Consider the following 25,012-nt stretch of genomic DNA (forward strand, 5'->3'; position numbering starts at 1 on the left):
TCTGGTGTACCACCTGCCCTGCTTGCACCAGCACCGCCTCCCCCGCCTGCAGCCAGCTCTGCACCCCGTGCCCACAGCCAGCCCCTGCCAAACCCCCTGCTCTGTCTCTAGCCAACCCCTGCCACACACCCCGTGGCCCTGCCCAAAGCCAGCCAGTCCCCCACATACCCCTGCCCGCACCAGCCCCGCACACCCTGCCCTGTCTCCAGCCAACCCCTGCTGCACCCCCCTGCCTGAAGCCAGCCAGTCCCGCACTCCTCTGTCTCCAGCCCTCCCAACCCCTGCTGCATTCCCCTGCGGCCCTGCCTGAAGCCAGCCTGCCACACACACCCGTCTCCAGCGAGCCCTGCACCCCTTGCCCTGCCTGCAGCCAGACCCTACCTCCACTCATCCCCTGCCCTGCCTCCAACCAGCCCCATGTCCACTGCTGCCCTGCAGTTCCCAGGGCAGTACCCCTGCACAGCTGATTCAATGACGGGGGCAAGGAGCAGCTGGGACCCACACATGTGCACACCCGCAGGGAGTGGCGGGGACCCACACATGTGAAACAGCAATCATTAATAACCAATCAACAGCATATATGATGCAATGTACATAATATACAATTGTATTATTTATATAGTTACGGAAAGTAAATAATCCATGGAAGAAATGAAAGGCTTTTTTTTTTACACTTTTTTTTTTTTTTTTTTTAGTCATCCCTGCCAGGGCCCCGCCGAAAATGTTCGAATTGGGCCCCGCACTTCCTAAAGCCGGCCCTGATTAAAGACAATGTAAAGACTCCCACTGACTTCAACAGGCTTTGGGTGGAACTAGTTATACACAGGGTAACTCCACTGTCTTCATAGGATCCTGGTCCCATAGCAGAAGGGGGCAGTGTGAGTTTGTTGCAGAGCTGCTGCACAGGGATGGGGAACCTCCTGGCACCCCAGCCTCTAAAATCATCCAGGTTGTACCTTCTGCATGACTATGTATTGGCTGAGGGGTGCATGGGAATTGGGGGCCTCTGCTGCAGGTGATGGGCATCTCAGGTACTTAAAGCCATGGCCTGGAGTAGGGAAGTGCTTTACTGCAGAGTCTGCAGCTGCCTAGGGCCAGCGTTGAGGATTGAGACAGAGTCCCTAGTGCTGCTGTTGCAAGGTTCAAGCATGCTCAGCCTTGGAATTGCCACCCCTCCTGCAGCTAGTTGGTGCAGCTGTCTAAGGCTGGCCTCTGGCAATTGGTCCCATGGCTGTAGCCAGAGAAGCAACAGGTGCCTCTCTGACTACGGGGGGCCATTAGAGCTAGGAGGAGATAAACTGGAGTTAACCTCAAGGAACAGAGGTCAGCAGTAGGAAAGGAATGTCAAGAGAAACAGGGAAAGAAGAAGCAGGTCAGACTGGCAGGGGGAGAATAGGACCTGCTGGCTGGAAAGCATATCCAAGATGGAAGGGAAACAAGCATGGGGAGAGGTGGTGGTGACCACATAGTGGAATAGAATGTAGATGGGAGCAGAGGGAGAAAAAAGGCTGGTGACTTTCAGGTTCCCAGGGGCTAAGTGCTCACGGAGCCAGGGCTGGGGAAATGGTGTTTGCAAGTGGCCTCCTCAAATGGCAGGAAGGGTGCTGGGGAAGGAATTTATCAGAACTGATCAGGCATCTGCTGGCTGTGGAACTTTAGCCACGTACAGTGACTGGTGAAATAAGGAGGTACTGGAGACATGGCTTCCTCTGAGTTAGGAAGGAGATAAATCTGTGGGGGGTTTCCCTATTCATTATGAAAGTTCTGCTCACTGTGGACACTAATAAACACACATGGGTACAGCTCAGTGAGAAAAACTGGGGGCTGAGAAAGCTGTGTATGGCAATACACAGTTTTGCAGAGGTGCGTGATCAAAATGAAGAACATCTCTGAGATTCAGTACCAGGAATACCATGGCACCAATGGCACCGCCAGATCAGGCCCTCACTCGGAAGAGACTCATAACACCGATTACATGGGGGCCTACAAATATGTCTGGCTCTGGGCCCACAAAAGCTTAATTCGGTCCTGTTCAGCAGTATCAGAAGACCATAAACCCCTGACATCTATTCACAACTCTCCCATATAAGGACTATAACATGAAAAATACCTCTCTCCTCTCAGCCACAAGAATAGCCCCTTAGATTTTATTTCTTTGGCTAATTTCATGCTCTAAATAACCCCTGGAAGCCGTAGAGACAAAATCATTTCCAATGCCCACCACGTGTGAAGTTTCTCAGAAGCACTAAACAGAAATACTTTTAGTTTTCTCTAATGTTCACATTTTAATTTCTTGAAGATGACCCTTCCCTTTTACAAGTGATACAAAATGAATGTTACTCAGGGCCAGCTCTAGGCACCAGCTAAGGAAGCAGGTGCCTGGGGCGGCAAATATGAAGGGGCAGCAGGTCTTTCTTTTTTTTCTTCCTTGGCGACAGTTCAGTGGCAGCTTTTTCATTTTTCCTTCTTCGGCAGCACTGCTGTGGCCATTTTTTTTTTTTTTGCTTGTTGCTTGGGGCAGCAAAAAAGTAGAGCCAGTCCTAATGTTACCCTCCAAAAGAGCTTATTAAACATTTTCATTTTTAAAAAAATATTGACTTTTTTTCTCACAGATCAAAAGAAAGCTGCACTACTTTGCTCAGCAAACATTTAAGATATTGCATTGAACAAAGTAGTGCAGCTCTCTTCTGATGTGGAAAATTGACCACATAGTTGATTTTGAATCAGACAGCCTGAGGCTCCTTTATTTCATACAAGCATATATGCAGGGAGAGATAGCATGACCCCACGCAAGAGGCAGGCTGCTCTGCTTTCTACAAATCTTACCAAGCTTATAAAGGTTAAAACTGCAAAACATAGCACACTCGTTACACATGTTAATTGCCTTATTTGGGATATAATATTAAAAACAAGCAAGCTGACTCATTACCTTTCCATCTATGGTTTTTCCTGTTATTTGTCATCCCTAGCCAAGTCTGCGGTTTTACTATTCTAACATCTTTTTTGTAGTCCCGAAAGCAAGCTCAGCTGTTATAACTTAACAGATCTTCTGGTTCCCCTTTATCCAATTCCAGTTCCTCTTTTTGGGGCCATGACCACATCTTTCTACGCTCACGTGCCCTTTGTACACACAAAGTCATTGTTCCATTTTGGGAACTTTCCACTGTGACTCCTTTTACCACTAGACACACAGAAGCAACTTTTCTTCATTCTTTCATTACTCTGTCCCACTCCTTTCTTCCCCTTATACACAGAGACAAGCTGAACCAAAGTTCAACATAGCCTAGAAATGAGCTTATCCAAAGTTTAGGCCTAAAAACCTGGCCAAAGTTGTAAGCCCACCGTATTTTCCTCACAGTTCCCCCTTTTGATGGTTTTTCACCATCACCTTAGCCTACATTCTATATTCATAAATTTATTAATCTTTTCCTTTTCTTCTTCCCCCTTTCCTGCATATCCTCATACACATTCATTACTGCTTCTGGCTTCCTTTTTTCCAACTATTGTCATAAAGTTCATTAACAATCATTAGCTTCACTCGCTGTTGTGCATTGAATCTAGCAGGTTTAGGACTGGGCAGGCAATGATAAATGCATTTATTACAATAGCAACAATAACATAACCCCATACCAAACAATAATAAAAGCAATAACATTCCTATGGCAATAAAACAATGGGGTTGATATTACTAAATGGTTTTAGTTACGAAACACAAAGCATCATATTTAGTACATAAATAGAGACACTATAGGCTGTGTGAAAAGCATTATTTTCAATTTGATATATATTTTGGAGTATGTGAATTTGCCATTGAAGTTCAGAAATTTTCTGTACTTCTGGTAAGACTGCAAGCAAATTCTGGAACCAGTCAGGCGCTAGGGTAGTCCAATTAAAGGGTATTTGAGGCTGAAGGGCTAATTGCTGATTAAAATGCTACTGATTGGCTAAGATTTAGAAAAATTTTCAACTAGCAATGATCACGCCTCGGATTAACCTCATTAGCTACGATACTGCCACTGCGTAGGGAGGAGAGGTTAAGGATCGTTAAAGTTTCATTTTCAGGTAGTTTTGGCTAGCTTCCGCAAGCTATTCTTGTAGTCTTAATTCACTTAGCTGTCCAGCAGTGAGGCAGCAAGGGAGAGGTTACTAGCATAATCACCTTGCTTGCTTGGACGCTTTATTATGTCCTCAGGTGGAGAGGGTGTTTTCATAGCAAGATTCGAAGGCTCCGTGAGTCTGTCAGCAGACAAAGGAGGGGTTACCAGCTCTTTTACCTTGTCCTTCACTCCTGCTGTCTAGAAGGAGCAACAAGGCCAGAAGGAAAGATAGACCAATCATCAGTCGGAGAGTCAATACAGTGAGAAACATGGGCAGGTAGTCAATTATTGGCACTTCACAGCAGTGTTGGTAATCAACAGGATTTGATAAGGGTCTTTCAGCATGGGGCCAGGGCAATTCCTCGTTGGTGGACCTCCATGTAGACCCAGTCTTCTGGTTTCAGCGAGCGGCAGAGCTACGGTATATTAAAAGACCTAACACATCTCATTAGCGCCTGGCAATAATTAAGCATTGTGTTATTTATTAAATGAATGTCCATCTGAGCCAAAGCCAGCAGGGCACTGTCGGTAGCTACACTGGGTGCCCTGGCAGAAATTTTATGAGGGCTGAGTACGGTTTTTCAATTGGGAGTGGCCCTCAAAGGGCATTTGGCCACATTGGATCTGTGAAGCTGCACACAACTTGGTTATAATTTGTCCAGCAAAATTAGGTTCACAATCACTGTTGCTACTCACAGGAATGCCAAAGTTTTACATCAGTTTTGGCCTTTGCCTTTTTACAAGGAAATACATTACTAAAACTAACACATAGTTACAATTACAACATTTAAACATTTGAATAAAATTAATCTGCTTAAAATATTTCTTTCTTTACAAATATCCTTGCTGATTGCAGGCAAAACTGAGGAATTACTCAAATTACTCCCCATATTTTCCTGTATTTGTTTTATAGCCAGGTTAAGTTTTAATGGCTTCTATCTTTTTAACTTCTGCTTTTGAATACATGTTGATTTGAAATGGAAAACACAATCCATTTTGGCTTCCCTTTGGCAACGTGACTCTTGATTACACAGAGCCACCTTAAGGCTTAGTGTAGGGTACTCACTACAGCTTCTATCTGCTATTTGTTACCAAAACAGATTTAAAATCTTTTACCATTGTCCTGACCTTGACAGCCCTGTTGCAGCCACAACTTTGGGTTGTTTTCTTGTTTTGTTTTGTGTTCTGGCAAAAGTATTTTTTGGTTTTACAACCCAAAACAACACCAATTCATTATAAAACAAAGATTGTACACACCAGGAGTATTCTTTAGCAAATTTGACTAACCTTTTTCATAGTCAAAAGATTTTACTTAAATAACCTTTTACTGATTATTTAAAGACATTTCCAAAGAAACCAAGATTTTTCTTTTCATAACACCTTCTTTTAACATTTGTACATAGTTTTACTGCTTAATTTTCTCCAATAACTACAGAGTTAACTTTTAACTTTTTTTTTTCTTTTAACTTCCTCAAACTGCGGTTGCCTGCTGGTTTGGGCCCGATCCTTTTTTCTTGCTGCATTATTTCTTTCCATGGGTACAGGCATTGTTTCACTACCAATTTAGCAAGGAGGGTGGGCTTTTTGACTTGCTCCCCTTTTTCTATTTATGCACACCTATTTACATACACACATTACATCTAGATGCATCTTATTTAATAACAACATTTTCTCTATGTCCGGACTTAATACAATCTTTCCTTGAGGGATAACAACCCCTCAGCACCAGTGCATTGTAAGAAAGGATAGTAGCAGGGCTACAGACAACAGGAAAGATAGGGAGAACAACAGCATGAACAGCACAGTAAAATTCCTTCCTCGATCTAGTTTGAGAGAGGGTTTCACTGCACTTTGGGAACTGGACTTGCTGGGTTTAGGCAAATTTCAGCCAGTTGGGTAGACCCAATGTGCCCAATCTGGTTGGCATGATCAGCTCACAATGCTCACAGGGAGGGAGTGACCTTAACGAGCAGTTCCTGTTGCAAGGAGGAAGGGCTGGGCTCGGTCTTCTCCTTTAGAGTGTCCTTCTGAAAAAACTACCAGGACCTCATTGTGAGCGGGATCAGGCACATCCAGATATACACCATTTGGGGTACAACAGATTGTACAATTTAATTTACACAGCAAATCTTTTCCCAGAAGATCATCAAGTAAACAAGGGCTGAGGAGGAAAGCATAATAGTTAGACAGAGGACCAACAGAAATGGTCAGAGGTGAAGAAGTGGAGTGGGACACAAGAACATTGCCCATCCCTACCCTTTGTGGAGCGGCCAGGGCGGTAGGGACATTCACTTCAAGAGCTGGTTTAAATTTGCCCAGGTGGGGTTATAACAGTGCATGACACTGTTTGAGGGTTACATGTACAGGCTTTTAATTCTTAGGGCACTTGATATTCCTTATCCTTGCGGCTGGTGGGGGCTGGGCAGCAGCTCTCTGCCTAGTTCCTAGGACCATAATTTGAGTATATGTACATGGCAGGAATGCCCTTCTCTGGAATGGGAATCTGCTTAGATTCCCCCTTGCCCCATTATGGACATCTGGCAGACAATAACAACCCAGCTGACAGGCATCCTCAAAGGGCTAAATATAAAACACTTAACAGACAGGCTAGCACAGTGGACAAAACGTACAAAACACCCCACATTTACCGTGTGCCCTTTCGCCTCCTGTCACCATCAGTCCAGGGTGTAACTCTCAATCATTCCAGCATTCACACCAAAAAGGTTGGACATAAAGGTGCGGTCCCTGCACACCCTCCTTCAGCACAGAGAACCAGCCCATCTTCAAGATAACGGTGTCGGTTACTCTGCTGCCTCTGAGTTGGCGGGCAGTTTCCCGGGGCTCCCCCTCTCTCTGAGTGGGGGAGGGAGCTTAAGGCTCCGGGAGGGAAAACAAGAGAAAGGGACCCTGCAGCCCTCACTCATTCGCTGCAAGCACTGGCACACCTACAGGCTTTTAGCTCCAATTACTGGCAGCTAGTTTTACAGTCCCTCCACTGTCTGCCTATTGCTGATGGGAGCCTTGGCCAACCTTATCTTTAGGGTCACTCCAGGGTCACTCACTTCCCCGGGGTCCATAGTGGCTCCTACCTCGGGGGGGTTCCAGCCCTGAACCTATGACAGACACAAACAATCTTCACAACACAAGAATTGGAAAGGATTTATCTCTTTTAATTGTGCGGTACCATTTTTTCTGTTTCTTTATACCGATTAAAATACACATCAAATTGCCCCTTAGGCATTGCATTGACAAGAAATGTGCCCCGCAGGTGCACAATCTTGTCAAGGTCGAAACTCCCTTCCAGGGGAAACTGCAGTTTTGGATCATCCCTGGTATACCAATTCCATTTCTTTAAATACTTACATGTCGACTGGCCATAGTTTAAGTACATATAAGCAGCAGGCATGCCTCTCAGCGGGACCAGGATGCCCTTTGACCCTCCGGTCCCCATTTTCAATCAACACACTTTCACTCAAGCCTTTCGCACAAAGGATGTTTGCTTCAGGTTGCCACGACGATCTACACCTGAATTGGGGTGCTTGGACCCGCCAGTAGCTCCATAAAACATAATTCCAATTGTGCCAGTAAATGCATGATATGTTGAATGCTGTTCAGCTGGCATCAGTTTTCTCTGATTTTCTGAAAGACAAAAAACCCAGAGATCTACCCCTTCTGGGCAGTCAATCATCGCTTAAAATATACAAATACTCTTGTTGATTTCAGGCAAAACAGAGGAATTACCCCATATTTTCTTGTATTTCATAGGCAGTCCAGGTTTCAGTGGCTTCTACCTTATCAGTTAGATAATTTGCATTAATACAGATGCTTTCTGGCTTGCTTCTGGATCCAAAGCTATTCACAGCTTAAAGATTCTTACCTTAAAAGGGACATAATTAACTTTACCAGAATTCTGATGGCTTTTTACTACTAATTCCTGCTTTCAAACACTAGAAGGAAAGCACTTCTTATAGTGCTCCTTAGAGCCTAATAGGATTTCAATTACATAGCACTGTATACATTCTTTAGCTAATTCGACTAAATTGTTCATAGCCAAATAATTGCAATCTAATAATTTCTTTGCCTGAATTTATTTACAAACATTTTAAAGACACCAAGAACTTTCCTCTTTAGCATTTTTACAAAGTTCAACTGCTGTTCCCTCCAGCAACTACAGAGTTAACTTCTCACTTCTTCCTTAAATCACTTGCTTGTCTCCCAACAGCCACTTTTATCAACTCAAATCACCATTTCAAGTATTGTCCTGGGTATTTGAAATCCCCATGCTTATACTTACTTACTCCTTCCTTCCACTATGCCCTCAAAATTTTCTAACCTGCTTTCCAATCTCTCTGTCTGTGACCTGCCCGCTTGGGCCCAATCCTGCTTTTCTTGCTGAACCGTCCCTTCCATGAGCACCAGCTTGTTCCACTACCGGTTTAGCTAGGAGGGTGGGCTTCTCAACTAGCCCCCACCCTTCCTGGTCTCTCCCCTTAAACATTCTTACTCACAAGACTATCCGAGTCCTCCCTCGTGAGGCTTGCCACCTGGGCAGAAACGCATGGCCGATTGGTGTTAACTATTCAATTTCCTCTTGTAGCAAACACACTGCTGTTATGGCGTATGCTGAGCACAAATGGTTAAATTTTGACAAGTCCCTGAAGGACCGGTACTTGCTTAGCCAGGGCTTCCTTTTCTACTTGGAAGTCCTGTCTCAAGGCTTGCAACTTGCCCCGGGCGTAGGTTTGAGTTGCTGCCTGGTTCATGATCTATGCTCTTAATTGCTCAATTCTAGTTATCAAGTACACATCTCTTCCCTTTTCTCCAACTTGTCTATTGCCCAGTCCTGCTACAACTGGGGTAGATCCACCTGCCACCCTTCCCAGTCAAGCAGGGTGGAGAGAGGAATGCTAAACCCCTCTCCAGTTCTCAGACTTACTGCGACTGAGAGCGGGCACTCCTTTAATCATGCAATCCTCAACATATAACATCAACAATACCAAGCAAAGCAAACATAAAAATAACAAGGGTAAAACAAATAGATGGTGTAAATTCTGCAGGGCTCCCCCCTTCTCAATTGCTCACCAAACTGTGACAAATTTCTGTTACCAATCTATCCCTTGTGTCAGGTGATCAGGCTGAGACTGCAGGACATTGGGGAAGATAAAGAAAACACACCATATGACTGAATTTTAAAGCTTTTAAAATAATAAAACAACAATGGAGAGTGTTGGGAACACTCCCACATCACTCAGGAAAAACATTAATTCCCCAAGCCATTTTCATACTCATACATGTCCAGACTGGCCACGTCTGTGTATAACATTCAGAGAAGGGGGAGAGGTGGATGGGAGATTATCCTGTATACAGCTTGTCCAGAACTTCCAACATGCTTCCGCTCTTGGGAGGGCTGTTCTTTTACACCCTGGAATCTCCTGCAGCATCTCTTTCAGAGATTCCGGTCCAGGTCGGCTGCCTGTGGCTTCTTCAGTGTCACCAAGCCACGCCAGCTCCGGGGTCACAAAGGCACTCTGTTGGATCTCACTGGACAGTTAAGCTTTGCAAATGTAATATCAGTTCTGTAACTTGTATTGCCTTTGGTTTGCCTCTGTCTATATTTTTTTTTTCACAGCCAACTGGGGCCAAAAGCAGTTTTTCTTTGTACTTAGCATAGTCTGCGTTGATTCTTGACCTTGAACACAGAGCAACTTTCTCTTTATCTCTGGGCCAAGCTGAATTTCAAAATAACCCATTCCTTTCCTCAATAGACAAATTGCTCACACTGTCAGAGGCTTTTTTGTGATTAAAAGCTCCTCTTAGATATATGATCTTATCTAGATTGAAGGTACCTTCTAGTGGGCATTGTTTAGATGGATTTTCATGCGTGTAAAGATTCTAATTGTCTAAATACCTGCAGGTTGTTGGACCATAATGTACATACATGAAGTAAGATGGGGTACCCTTAGGGAGTGAGCTGGAATGCTTAGATTGTCCCCTACCCATTTTCCAATCACACACACACACAGGGTGGATGCCCTGTCCACGCAAGTGGCACATGAACTAAGGGTCTCTCCCTATAGGGTACTCACACAGGAGAGGCTAATGAGGATGGCCACGACCCTCCTACCTCTCCCTTCAGCAAAGAGCGTCGGCTAGTCTCTGGGAGACGGCGCCGCTTACTCTGATTGCATCCAGTGAAATGATCAGACTGTCAGTAGCCCACACGGAAAGGAAAGAGGGAGGGAAGATGAGTTCACACGCTCCTAGACCCAGGTAGCTTCCTCGCTGGATGATGCCAGGCCAAGTCAGCCCACTGTGGGTCGGATCTTCTAAAGATCCTCTAGTTACTGGGCTTGCGTTAGAGTAGTCCTGGTCATGAGCTTTCGCTTCACAGGGTACTCTGGGCGTCTTCCGGTAACAGTCACTCACACTGGTGTACACACACACACACACACACACACACACACACACACACACACACACACACACACACACCAAGGCCTTTATTTCCAAATACCACGATGCATCTGTACCTTATGTCCAGACCCAATACAATGAGGTGGTATGACAACCCCTCTTGAGGCGGTAAAAACCCCTCAGCACTGGTGCATACCTAATACATTTCCCTATGCATTACCTTGTTGGCCAGCCCAGCAGTTTCCCAGTACTGCTATAAACTAACCTTATTGGGGCCTTTCCCCAATACCACTTTGCATCTGATCTTGCTGCACAGTCAATAAGTTCAGATGGCGTGAGCCTAACAGAGACAGAAGGCCCCACGGACAGTCCTCCTCTGATACCCCAACAGAGATTTCAAAAGGTCTCATACCTCTCTTGTGGCGCCATGGGGTTCGAAGGGGAACGATCCGTAGCAGCTGCCTGTGTCTCAGTAGGCATTGCCATCCCGGACGAGCCCCCAAATTGTCGGAGAAAAACTCAGTTCTTGCTTTTTGTTTGGGTGCAGCAAAATCAAATACTTTATTATTTCTCCAGCAATTGCAATAGAGGGAGGGAGTGCCCTAGGACACAGGGTCACCCCAGTCCCGGACAGGTATCTCAACAGGTAAACAATTACAGCAAGCATTTATACCTTTGTTACAGACAATAACAAGCAATAATACAGACAATAATAAGCAACAACTGCATTTTGTTTATAGGCCATCCTGCTATCTTATTTTTCTCATTTCTGGAAGGCGCCAGTCTACATATTTGGTTATTAGTGCAAGGTCGTGACAGCTTCTCACACAGTTCTTTTCCACTCGCCTCACATTATTCTCGCTTCTACAAGTCTCACGTCATTAGGGTTACAGCTGGCCTAACTCTTGCTAACAAATTGACATGCATTAAGATCCCCTACAAATCCTTGTCAATTCTTTCCCTTCTTCCACACTATCTACACCTGTGGGAGGGTGCTTGGACCCATAAATGGTTCTATGGCTATCTACACCCCACCCACATTCAGATGCTTGGACCAGTCGGTGGAAGGGAAGAGGTTTGGGTGAAGGATAAGAGGATAGGGTCACACGCATCTAGACCCAGACCTAGATAGGCTCCTCACCGGGCATGCCATGCAGAGGAGACCTAGTCTCAGTCAAGGTCCTCACAAACATTCCAAGGTGTTGTTGTGGGGCTTGCTTTTGAGGCACTCCCGGTCACGAGCTTGTTAACTTTGCAGGAGGCTCTTCCTACAACCATCACTTACACCGGTCTTGCGACCTTTATCTTCACTCATACACACACAGGCATGCAAGTCAAAATCCCGACATAGCTGTCAGGGCAGGAAACAGGATCCGGCCAACCATGGCCAGATCAAACCTACGGACCGACAGGAACTAGTCTGAGGCCTACCGAGCCACACCTAGTGACTCTCCCCGGGGAACAACCAGGTCCAGGTGAACAGAACTGGACCAACCCAGGTCCCGGTGAACAGAACGGGAACAACCAAGATCCAGATGAACAGAACCGTATTGAAGGGCATCAGGTCTGTCTGATTAATTAAAAGTTCAGATCCAGCTCATGACTCACCCAAACCCGGAGCCTACGTGTGATTGGAAGTCCTAGGCAGCTAGCTTCAACACGTCCTATGCCAGGATCTGCAGGATTAAATATTCATTAGCTTTGGCTGCTTCTGCCTTATCTTTGCGAAGAAAATGTCTTTTGCCTCGTTCCAGGAGATTGCCTAGTGTGGACTCGTAGTTTGTCCTGGGATCAGTTTTCATTTGATCAAATGTAGACTTTTCCACAACAACATCCAACTCTTTTTCATTTAGCTGCTTTCCTAAGAATTTGCAGATTTCCAGCACAGCGCCTCTGAGATCCTGAAATGAACATTATTTCAAAGTAACAGCTTTCTGAATTAGAAAAATAAAAGAACTAAATAAATAAATGATAGAGTGAAAGATAATGGGATACTTAAAGGGAAACTGAGCACAGGGATATAGCATTAAAGAATAAAGGTGACTTCTTATTTGGGACCTTAAGTCTTACTACACTACTTCATAAGCTAGGTTTTAATTCACTGTAAGAGGCTATAGCTGCATTAAAAACTGACAGGTGAGTAGCAAGTTAAGCCACTGCAAATTCCTTCATCATTAGCCAACTCATCCTCATGGCCTAATCAGGAGAGAAAGGCTCTTTTCTGTGACTGTGATTACAACTGCTAGCACCATTTAAGACAAAAGGCGTCATAATTTTCTGGCTAACTGTATTTTGGTCTGTCTGTGCCAACCTATTTTGGAAGCAGAAGGACCCCTGTTGTGTCCTTTTCTGGAGTCCACAATTCAAGAAGGATGTTGATAAACTGAAGAGGGTTCAGTGAATACTCACAAGAATAATTAAAGCATTAGAAAACATGCCTTACAGTGACAGAGTCAAAGAGCTCAGTGTATTAATGGCTATTTGTCAGGATGGGCAGGGATGGTGTTCCTACCCTTTGTTTGCCAGAAGTTGGGAATGGATCACTTGATGATTACCTGTTCTGTTCATTCCCTCTGAGACAGCTGGCATTCACTACTGTCGGAAGACAGGACACTGGGCTAGATAGACCTTTGGTCTGACCCAGTATGGCTGTTCTTATGTTCTTATTTAATTTAACAAAGAGAACGTTAAGAGGTTACTTGATTACAGTTTATAATTACCTACATGGGGAACAAATATTTATTAATGGGCTTCTCAGTCTAGCAAAGAAAAATATAACACAATCCAAGGGCTGGAAGTTGAAGCTAAACAAATTCAGACTAGAAATAAGGTTTACATTTTGAACATTGAGGGTAATTAACCATTGGAACAATATGCCAGGGTGTCATGGTGGATTCTCCATCACTGTCAATTTTTAAATCAAGATTCAGAGGGGTAGCTGTGTTAGTCTGGATCTGTAAAAGCAGCAGAGAATCCTGTGGCACCTTATAGACTAACAGACGTTTTGGAGCATGAGCTTCTGTGGGTGAATATCCACTTCGTCGGATGCATGCTCATGCTCCAAAACATCTGTTAGTCTATAAGGTGCCACAGGATTCTTCACTGCTTTTATAAATCAAGATTGGATATTTTGCTAAAAGATCTGCTGTAGAAATTATTTTGGGGAAGTTCTGCGGTTAGTGTTATACGGGCGGTCAGACAAGATGATCACAATGGTCCCTTCTGGCGTTGGAATCTATTAATATATATATCAGGAGTTGGACCTCTTAATGGGAAAGGTCTTTCCTAGCTTTGTTAATCAGCCTTGCTGCTACTATCAACATGCTTCCTGCTGAAGTCAGCTAAGAGGATGCTGCTGCATTGCTACCTATTTAGCTAAGAGGTGCACTCAGATACTCCAGACCTCATTTAAAAAGTGTGACTAAAATCAGTTTAAAATGGATTTAGCTGAACCAGAACAAACCCATGTATGGACACTGAAAGTAGTCTACACCTGATTTCTGCTAAGCTAGGTGAAGTTGTTAAGGAGTTAAAAGCTAGCTGAGCTGGTAGAAAGGTGAAAAACTAGTTTCTAAAAACAATTGGAATTTTGAAGAGTTCTGTACTTTTCAAAGATTTCACATAGGTATCTTTATTGAAAACATCAAAATAGTTATTAAAATATTTTATTTACTAAAAACCTAGTTTTAAATAAAAAGAGAATTGTGGGCAGCGGAAAACACTATGTTGGGTACATAAAATCTGGGGAATACGTGGGTAACCAAACAATTAGTAAGCCAAAATGTAAAATTTCAACAACAAATAAACAAATTAATGGTACAGCAACTATTGTCAGTTGCCAAAGGATGAAGAACAGCAGTGAAGGTAAACTTCCAGTTAACACATTAGGCAGGGGACCTGGTAACATGGGTGGGGGGTGGTTTCAAAAAACTAACATGGGAAAAAATGTGTGTAGGTATTCAAAACGCTCAGTTAGTAATGTTAATAAATATTATAAAAAAGCTTGGTTAAAACAATGGCCTTCAGTATTAAATCAAAAGGCTAGCCCATATTTATCCACAGTTGCAAAAACATACCCATCTACCTAAAAAATAACATCCCGCACTGTAAAAAAAAGTTCTTGAGTAATTGTTCCTACACTACTAAGGAAAGAAAATGCAAATAAGATGGTCCCCTTAACCCCTATGGAAGTAACTAGGAAAGGAGGAGTGCATTGGGAGCCACTAGGAAACAGGCCAGGGGGAGGGTGGAATGGGGTAATTTAAACAGTCATCACATTAAGCAGTTGTATATAAAATATTATGTATGCCCCCCTCCTTTAACTATGAAGAAGCAAAATAAATGGCCTATTGCAAAGAGGGGGCATTTAGGGGTAATGTATATGGGGTATGGTGTATTCTGTTGGGAATGTATGCCATCCTGCAATATAACAGTAGAAGGCAAAATCCTTTCAGTATATAACCAAATTACAAATTTCTATACGCTGCCACCTAAACTATGGTGCACCAATGAATCAGTAAACTTAAATCGTTGCAAACAATCAAATCAGCACCTACTACCCCATGCCGTACCAAGTAGCTAAATTGGTTTAAACAATAGGAAATTTCACTGTAAATATTCAACAAACACACAATATAAACAGAAGTACAGAAAAATTATAAAAGCAATATGCTGTAAGTGCCAACAGTTGGACACACTTACAATACAGACTACAAAATGGCACTGACAAAATTTTAACTCTATCAAAACACAAAAGGCAGTGTTTTTGGTGGTGGCCAAAATGTTAGACCATACTGCAGTGGTCAGAACTCTCAGTGTACCTGTAAATTATCATAGCAGCTGGTGTATTGTTAATTGTATTTGTGTGTGTTGCATATAAAAACAATCAAGGGGGGCACAACCCCCTAGCAAACAGCCACTTATTATAACCTATAAGTAATGTAGTAAATCCTCCCCCTCAGTGTACTAAACAGCCCGAACCCAGCCTTCTTGGGCCCACTATAATAAAAAGCCTAAAACGCTAATTAAAATAGGTGTGGTATACCTGTACAAAAAATGGTGCAAAACATGGTACTGCACAAGGGGCAGTAAAATAAATAAAGCATCAACACCTTCCACCTTAATGCCTGGCCCTATCAAAAAGTGTGTCGCCATATGTTCTGTGCTTTTCCAGAAAAACCTGGGCAGAAAAATCCCAAAGGAAAAAAGGGGTGGAGTGTTAGGATACAGATATTCAAGCCTGTCTGTAAAGGCCTATACTTTAAGAATTTAGGTATATGTTTATCATTAGCTAGTTATAGAAGTATAAAAGAAAGAATCTGTGTAAGGGCCTTCTCTCACTATGACAGTCTGAGGCCCTGTTCTTAGGCCAAAGCCTTTGGCTAAGAGGCAGCCATAAGCTGGGAAGCGTGAGGTCACATCCTCACATTCCAAATTAGTTGTATTGAAATAAGGCAATCTGGGGCTGTTAGGAAGGTGATCCAATCTATCACCCCCAAAGAAAGGAAAGAGCCTAGAAAATGTAAAAGAAATTTTAGTTTGATAGATTTCTGTCTGGTAACAACTCACTTATCAATAAACACAGCTGGAAAACCCTTATGTCCGTACAGATGTGGTTGTAAAATCCTCACTTCTGTATTGTTTTGTCATTATAGTTCCCACTTTGCTATGTTTATTTGCATGGTCTCTGTTTGGTTCTGTGATTGTTTCTGTCTGCTGTATAATTAATTTTGCTGGGTGTAAACTAATTAAAGTGGTGGGATGTAATTGGTTAGCTAATCATGTTACAGTATGTTAGGATTGGTTAGGTAAATTTTATTAGATGATTGGTTAAGGTATAGCTAAGAATATTATTATATAAATTAGGGGCAAACAGGAAGTAAATTAGGATTTGAAAATAAGGAAAAAGGAACTTGGATTTAAGTTTGCTGGAAGTTCACCCCAATAAACATCAAATTGTTTGCACCTTCGAACTTCGGATATTGCTCTCTGTTCATGCAAGAAGGACCAGGGAAGTGGGAGAGTAAAGGAATAAACTCTCTAACAGTTATTAATATATTTTATTTACTAAAAACCTAGTTTTGAATAGACAGTGCAATAAAATATCATTTTTCACAAAAAATTACAAGATCTTCAGTTCTAAAAGCAGTTTGAGAAGTTCTAAAATGTAACAAAACTTCTCCTTTCCCTTTAGGATGCCTCGTGGGATGGGTTGTGTAGCTGCCATCCTGCTATTCAGGAAAAGAAATGAAGTAAAGCAAGATTATTATCTTTTCTAACTGTACTCACATCCAGCAGATATTCTTCACTAGGAAGCAAATGGCACCTTTTGTGACTAAGTGAATTAGGCTCCTATGTGCTATTGAATGTCAATGGGAGTTAAGCGGCTAACTTACTTTGGTGCTTCTGAACATCTCGCCCTACGGTTCTGATTCTTCCACCCTTACTCACATTGAGAAGCACTTTTTCAAGAACTCGCACTGAAATCAATGAGAACAATGTATCTTACTCTGTGAAATGAATGAGACTCTTCACAGAGTAAAGCACAGCTCAATGTGAGTAAAGGTGGAAAAATTAGACTGAAAAATTGAGGCATTTTATTTACTGTTTCTTTCAGATATAAACTGATTGACTGGTCTCACCTTCATCTCCTCATAGGTAAGGAAGAGAATATTGAAGTCATCCCTGTGGGTGGACCAGCCTCTGATATGATCCAGCCAGGAGCCAGCCAGAACTTAGTAAGGAGAAAAATGATAGAAATAAATGTTAAGGATCTCAAACAGAAAAACCATTCAGTTATTGACATTTTTGCATCCTAATACTCTCACAAGCATGGCTGCAGAATCGATGGAGCAGACTTCCTTTTTTCAGCTTCTCTTCCTTCTGCTGTTGGGATGATATTTGGGCTCACAGAGACTTTATTCCAGTTCCTGTTTTTATTCACAGCCTTATCCTGGATTATCTTTCACTAAACGTGAGATAAAGGCCAAGCACAACATATTTGCATTTTTATGTCCTGGATTATTTACTTATGGATAATATTTTCCATTGCTTTTGATGGATTAATGATCACAAACGTAGAATTAAATTGATAGATTCATAGATTAATAGATTCTCTGACCATGTAGGGATATTTAAAGGTTTATATTAAACATGGTTTATGTGAGAAATGATTTATTGATTTATAGTTAATTAATACTTTAGAACTTAAGGTTTATGTTAGAAGTAAAATTGGAATGATTTATTGATTTATTGTTAAGTGATACTTTATAACTTAAGGTTTATGTTAGAAGTAAATTTGTAATGATTTATTGTTAGAAATAGCTGTGTCTGTGTGAAGCCAAAGAGATACTTTGTATAAAACTTGTTAAATGTCAATAGACTCTAAGTGCCTGTTCCCTAAGTGAAACTTTGTAGCTAAATTGGTGGATTGACTCAGCGCGCAAGCTGTCAATTGACCCTATGCCTCAGGCAAAACTGTATAATTACTACAAATAGAGACCCCCACCTCTGTAAATTCATTTTTATCTAAAGATAAAGAGTGTATGTGAATGAGTGCCTAGTTTAAATGATGAATGAATGGTTAGGGAGTTACCAGCCTGAAAAATTCAGTGTGGCCAAAGAAGGTGTCAAGTGGAATCAACCAGATGACCCTGGGAGGGCGAACTGGAATCCACCCCAAGCACCTACAGAATGGAGCCAGCCACCTGCTGATTGATCAAGCAACAGCAGAATGAAATAACTCCCATAAACTAACATAGGGAAAAATCCCTATAAAACTGGACTCTAAAGACTGAGGACTTTGAGTCTATGGTTCTGCTGCCAGCCTCCAGGAGCATTAGGTGCACCTGACCCGGACTCGACTCCACTCTTGTGTACAGGGTACCTGGCCAGTATTCTGTCACAAGCAACTTTAGGCTGGTAACTATAATATCTATATAGAACCTGTATGAATGATTGTGTGAATGGATATATATATATATATAAGTAATCCTAGGAATAAGTAGCCAAACAACATTGTTTGCTGTTATCTTTTATTTTATTATGGTATTGACAATAAATGTGGCATCTTTGCCTTGTCCCCTTTAATAAGATCCTGCCCGTTTTTACTGGTCTAATATAATTGGTGCAACAACCACAAGGGACCATTGTGGTCATCTAGTCTGACTTCCTGTATAAGGCAGGCCATAAAACTTCCCCCAAATAACTCCTAAGCATATCTTTTAGAATAACTTCCAATCTTGATTTAAAAATTGTCATTGATTGACAATCTACCATGACCCTTCATAAATTGCTACAGTGCTTAATTACTCTCACAGTTAAACATTTATGCCTTATTTCCAGTCTAAATTTGTCTAGCTTCAACTGCCAGCCATTGAATTGTATTATACCTTTCTCTGCTGGATTGTTCCACATGTAGGTACTGTGACAAAGTTCCTCCTCTACCTTGGTGGGTCCTGCGCTTATTGGCAGGTTTGCTCGCCTCACAGATTCACCCTGTGAGTCAGGAAACAGCCCATAGACTTTCCCCTCTGATAGAAGTCACAGTTCAGGTCAATTCCTCCTGTGTTTGATCAGGAGTTGGGAGGTTTGGTGGGAACCCAAGCCTACCCTCTACTCCGGGTTCCAGTCCAGGGCCCTGTGGACTGCAGCTGTCTAGAGTGCCTCCTGGTACAGCTGCATGACAGCTACAACTCCCTGGGCTACTTCCCCATGGCCTCCTCCCAACATCTTCTTTGTCCTCACCACCGGACCTTCCTTCTGATATCTGATAATGCTTGTACTTCTCAGTCCTTCAGCACTATGCCTACTCACTCTCGGCTTCTTGCACGCCTCTTGCTTCCAGTTCCTCACACGCACTTCCTCTCCTTTGGCTCCCTGGCTTCCCTTTGGCCTGACTGGAGTGAGCCCTTTTATAGCATCAGAGGGGCCTTAATTAGAGTCAGGTGCTTAACAGCCTCACCTGACTCTTAGCAGGTTAATTGGAGTCAAGTGTTCTCATTAGCCTGGAGAAGCCTCTGCTCTGGTCACTCAGGGAATAGAAAACTGCTTATCCAGTGGCCAGTATATCTCCCTTCTACTACTCTGCTGTTCCCAACTGGCCTGGGTCGATCACAGTACTTACAGACTGTAATCAAGTCATCCCTTAAACTCTTCTTTGTTAAAATAAACAGATTGAACTCTTTGAGTTATTGCTAAAGGGCGCATTTTCTATTCCTTTAATCATTGTCACGGCTCTTCTCTGAGCCCTCTCCAATTTATCTGCATCCTTCTTCAATTGTGGGCACCAGAACTGGACACCAGGGCCAAATACAGGGGCAAAATAATCATGTCAATGTTGATCCTCAGGGTGAAACTAATCTCTTCCATTCCTCTCTGTCATTTGATACTGCTTCCAACTACTCGATGGTGTTATGATCAACTATTCTGACCTCCCTGAAAAGGATTCTTTTTAAGGCCTTTTGGGCACCATCGTTTCCTAACCCAGTTGGTTTCAATTTGACAGCTTTATGTGGGACTCTGTGTTGGCATCTGAAGTGCATGTCCCATGTATGCCCAATACTTCCTTCTAATTCTAGTGGAAATAAACTGCTGCCTGGTGATTTCTATGATATATTTATTGGTGATGACGTCTCTCCATTCAAGGTCCAGAATCTTTGTAGGCACTTATTTTTGAAGGCATCTAATTTTCTGTTTAACATTTTAGTAGATCTTTAGCTATCAAAGCCATATGTTAGCACTGAGACATTTGAGTTGAAAATTCTCAGTTTTGCTTTGGTACTGTATATCTTTGATGTCCATATGTTGTTGAATTTAGTGAATGAGGTGGACGCTTTTCTTAACCTTGATGTCACCTTATTCTTGATGTTCCTGATGGCTAGAATAGTACTGCCCAAGTAGATGGATTATTTCAGTTTCTTGATGTTTTTGCCTTCTAATATGAAGTTACTGCTTGACATCTGAGTTTCAAGGTTCTCTGTAAGTGATTCTGAGCCCTGTTTGACCTGCAGATTTTGCCAGGTTGTCTTTCTTTGTTTGTAGCTTTTCCAGGGTATTGCTCAGTAGTTTCTCAGTCTAAGCCTTCTAGGCTTTGCCATCTCGGTACCAGTTTTTGTGTTACTAATACACTTCTTCATTATCTTGTCTATGGAAATGCCAAAGAACAGCAAAAATAAATTGCAGCCCTGTTTCACATAAGTGTTGAAAATGAACCACTCTCTTGTCAGGTTGTCCACTCTTATAGAGCAACCTTGCATCTCTGTACATGGCCGGGATGGTGTTGAAGGGTTTAGTTGGAATTTCACAGGACTGAAGAATATTCCACAATACATGTCTATGCAGGCTGTCAATGATATCAGTTATGAAGGAAACCTGGAATTCAGTGAATTGTGCTAGTTATCTAACTTAGTTCTTGTAAGTACCCTGGTCCCTTCTAGAGACATACACAAAGAACCATGGAATTTGACAGATGGCAAAACAAAAGAAGAAATCAATTGCATCGGCATCAGTTTGAGATTTAGGTCATCTGTGCAAGGTGCAAGGGCACATCAAGTCCAGGATGACAGGAGCAATCAAAATCTTTGCATTGCCAAACGGAAATTAAAACGGAGAAAGACCAACTTTAAACAGAACGCGGCAAAGAAATCAATAATATAAAACTGAAAACAAAAGTGTGCTCTGAGAAATTCCAGCATGAACTATGGAACAGATCTAGGGTGCAGACAGAGGCAGGTGAGATAGAGATTGGACTTGAAGAAAAATGCACTGTGCTCTGAGACATCTTGATTCAAACTGCAGCAGTCACAGCCTGGTATCAGCACACACAGAGCAAGTATTGGATAAGCCAAGAGACCAAGCGCTGAAAGGAAAACTCCTGAATGCTAAGACAAACGAAATATTGGAAAAAGCAAAGGAAAAGTAGAAGAAAGCAGACAAAGCAGTGAAAAATATGGTCATTTCAAATAAGAAATGGGCCAATAAAAAGCCAAGATGAAAAAAGGCTTACAACTGAGGCATAACAAAATGACAGATGGGCAGAGCATTTCAGATAAGTCCTCAACAGAGTCAGCCCCAGGTCAATGCCAGATATTGATGAAACGTGAACATAATCTACTTGGCATTAACACTGATGCAACAGAGATGTCAGCAATACAGGCTGCAATTAAGAAGCTGAAAAACAACCAATGGCAGGACATGATCAAATCACAGCAGAAAAGCTAAAAGAACTTGACCCCACAATCCCTAATAAAACTGACAGAACTATTCCAAGTTCTATGGAGAAGAGACCCCTCCTGACAAGTGAAAACATGGAATCGTTGGCAGAGTACCTAAAAAGGGTGATCTCACTGACGGCAATAACTGGAGAGGAGTCACACTACTCTCTGTTGTAAGGAAAATCATCTGTAGTGTGATTCTACACAGGACATAAGAGGCAGTGGATTCAAAGCTTAGGGAAGAAGAGGCTGGATTCAGCCCCAAAAGATCCTATGCAGATGATAGTCACAGTAATTAACATAATAGAAGAATGTGTAGAATTTATTTTATTATGCACTTAAATTTTCAGTGTTCCATAAACTGCCTTAGTGAGAATGTTGCATTGTCAGAGATATTAAGAGAGAACTCAGGAGCTGGAGAGGTTACAGCTGAGTCTTTTGGCTCTTTGGAAGGTATAAGTAGTGGTTTGGGATTGCAGGATAGGCATAACAGTTGTGGAACACTACTAAACCAGACAATTAATAGTAGCAAACTACTTCTGTGTGTTCTCTGCATAGCGCTCATCCTCATCTCCTCACCTGTGTTATCTGAGCACCTAAGTGGAGTTGAAATGTATTGAAATCTTCATGGTTAGGTTTCAGAGTGAAGAACCAATTGAAATACACAAGACAACTTGCACTTTATTGGTGCAATGCATGTGCCTATGCAGCTCCCCTGGACTATCTTTGCAGAATATCTCTATTGTGAGCTGTGAATGATACTGCATTCACTGCAACCTTAGACCCCAGATTGTGAGGTAGGGGCCAGGATTTTGACCAGCTCCATCTTCTACGTAATTTACCCACTCACTAGTTTATTCAGGATGTGGTCAGTGAGCAGGGCTTAGCTTTTTAGCAGTAAATGAAACCTTACTTTTCCCAGCTAGAAACCTCTCCAGAAAAATATTAAAATCTGGTATTGTCTCAAGTTTGAGTAAAAGGTTGGAAAAATGAAAATAGGAAACCACAACATCTTTTGGGTTTCTGGCTACATAAATAACCTGCAAGGTAAAAAGAGTGACAGTCTCAGTTATATTAAAGGGACATAATTAACCTAAAAATCGGTGGTTTTATAAAATTGCTACTGATGCAAGTAATGCTAAAATCATTATATCTGAAAAGGGTTAGAATAAGTACTTTAGTAAATAGTTTATCCTGATTTAAATGAATGGGATTTTTTGTGTGTCTTTGCCAGTATTTTCTGTACATTCAATGGCACTATTGCACTTCCTTAATTCTAAAGACCTTCATGCACATGTGTACTGTATACAAGTTATAGTACCATTAACCTCAATGGGATTATTTACTGTTGTAAGGTTAGGAACATGAGTACTTAGAATCAGGTTTTCAAGTTTTTTCTAATTTTTATATGGGTCTTTCACACAGCAAGAGAGGAGCAAAAACATTTAAAAAATCATGGGAAATGTGATAATAAACAGCACAAAAATTAACAGGGAGTGCAGTTGCAGGTGTACTATCTGAAAAGAATTTAAACTTTAATAAATTGATTTGATTTTGAGTTCCTTTTAAATACAAACACTGTTATGTCAGCAACAGATATTTATTTGTGTGTCGTTTGGTATATTGATAAAGTATTTCAGTGAAAAACATATCATTCAACTAGAATCCTAGTAAGCATGAATTTCTTGCGCTTTCAAAAAAAAGTGCAGCTAGAGATATTTTTAGAGAATTGTAATGGATACAGTGTTTAAAAAGTAATGCTAACGTGCATTGCTGCACACCTCAATCAATTTCTCCAACAATTTGGAGCTGAGAATTTCAGGAAAACCACACAGACAGCTAAGGCATATGGTGGTGCGCACTAAGAACAGCCAGCCAGAAGCCATGAAGAGAAAAACTCCTTACATCATCAACATAGTCTTAAAATTGTGAAAACTCACATGAACCCTGTAAAATATACAGAAGCAATACAAGATTTTCTAATCTCTGTAGTAAAAATTGTGCTATGTGCAGCTTAGGAGATGTTGTTGTTCCATTTACTTTTACTGTCCCTGTAACTTTAAGGACTCTTTCTGCATGGGAAATTGGGCGAGCTATAAAGCAAATTAAAAGGAAGATTCCTATGGATTGAGAGGTTGCACTGATGGAGCTCATGTGGTGCAAACTCTGCACCATGCATCTGCTCATTTTATCATAGGTGTTACTGCAACAGAGATAAGGAAACTGCAAGGGTGACTGTGAAAGGAGTCTCCTGGGAAGTGGGTGCACAGCACATGCCACCTTTCATGGGAGATCCAGGTAGCAATGTAAGAGATTGGCATCGCTCCCACAAGGCAATTCTCACAGGCCAGCACTGCACACCTTCGGTGTGAATGACTCTCCATTTAGATTAGGGAAAGCCATGAGAGACAGCTCAGTGCGAATCCCTGACCCTGGAGATCCTTCCTCCTGAGCTGCATCTGCCACAGTCCACACCCCGATCCTTAGCAAAGAAGTTTCCTGACGTTTAAAGATGCAGAAGACATAAAACATGGATAACATAAGAGCTTACAATTACATAGCTACATACACCACCACAACAAAAACTCTGTAATTTATAATATAACATGCAGACTGCAATGATCATAACCCATCACTAACGCCCCTTTTAGAGGGAGCTGTCATGATGAGGCAGAAGCAGCTCCATTTCTTGGCCCAGAGACGAAGCTCAGCAGTTCCATGAAAAATGGGATCTCCACTGAAACTGGACACTGAAGTTCTGAGGTCTTGATTGAACTTGTTTTCTCCTCTTTGGCTGGGTCTAGGGACATAGAATGGAGGAAGTGAGTTCCATCCCCATTCCCAGGGGAGATTTGCTTTTGGAAGGGTTGTTGTGCAGAGGACAGTCTGGCCCTGAGGATTTAGACTGATTTATTGGTGAAAGCTACCAGTTTTCCTGGGTAATGTTAATTAAATTGTAAAAATAGTATCACCTACTTTTGCTCTCCTGTTCTTCAGATCTCTTGGAACTAAATAGTACGGCAGGTGAGTAGCAAAGAGACGAGGTGATGGACGATGAACATAATCCATATTACGTATGTTATATTCCAGCCATGGGACTCTGTCTATTATTTCCATATTTTCTGTTCCATCTCGATGGCCTTCATGATAAATCAAGCTCAAAATATTCTGTGTCCACACAGTTCCTGGGAAAGAAAATAGCCTTATTTGAAACAGCTTTGATGCTAATTTTATCTGTAATGTCATGTAATAATGTGCCATAATCACCATCTCTTCAAAACTGTGTCT

At 42.0% G+C, this 25,012-nt stretch overlaps 1 protein-coding gene and 1 pseudogene across 1 annotated transcript in view; both read right to left on the bottom strand.

Annotated features, from left to right (window-relative positions):
- LOC115647510 (amine sulfotransferase-like) overlaps window positions 1–25,012 on the bottom strand; it is a 31,125-nt gene that overhangs the window by 4,239 nt on the left and 1,874 nt on the right. The window contains 4 exon segments of the mRNA XM_030554236.1: window positions 12,234–12,412; window positions 17,153–17,244; window positions 22,638–22,764; window positions 24,701–24,909. Coding sequence (XP_030410096.1) covers window positions 12,234–12,412; window positions 17,153–17,244; window positions 22,638–22,764; window positions 24,701–24,909 — 607 coding nt within the window.
- LOC115649537 lies at window positions 3,773–4,028 on the bottom strand (annotated as a pseudogene).

The sequence above is a fragment of the Gopherus evgoodei genome, chromosome 3, assembly GCF_007399415.2.
Source record: "Gopherus evgoodei ecotype Sinaloan lineage chromosome 3, rGopEvg1_v1.p, whole genome shotgun sequence".
NCBI lineage: Eukaryota > Metazoa > Chordata > Testudines > Testudinidae > Gopherus > Gopherus evgoodei.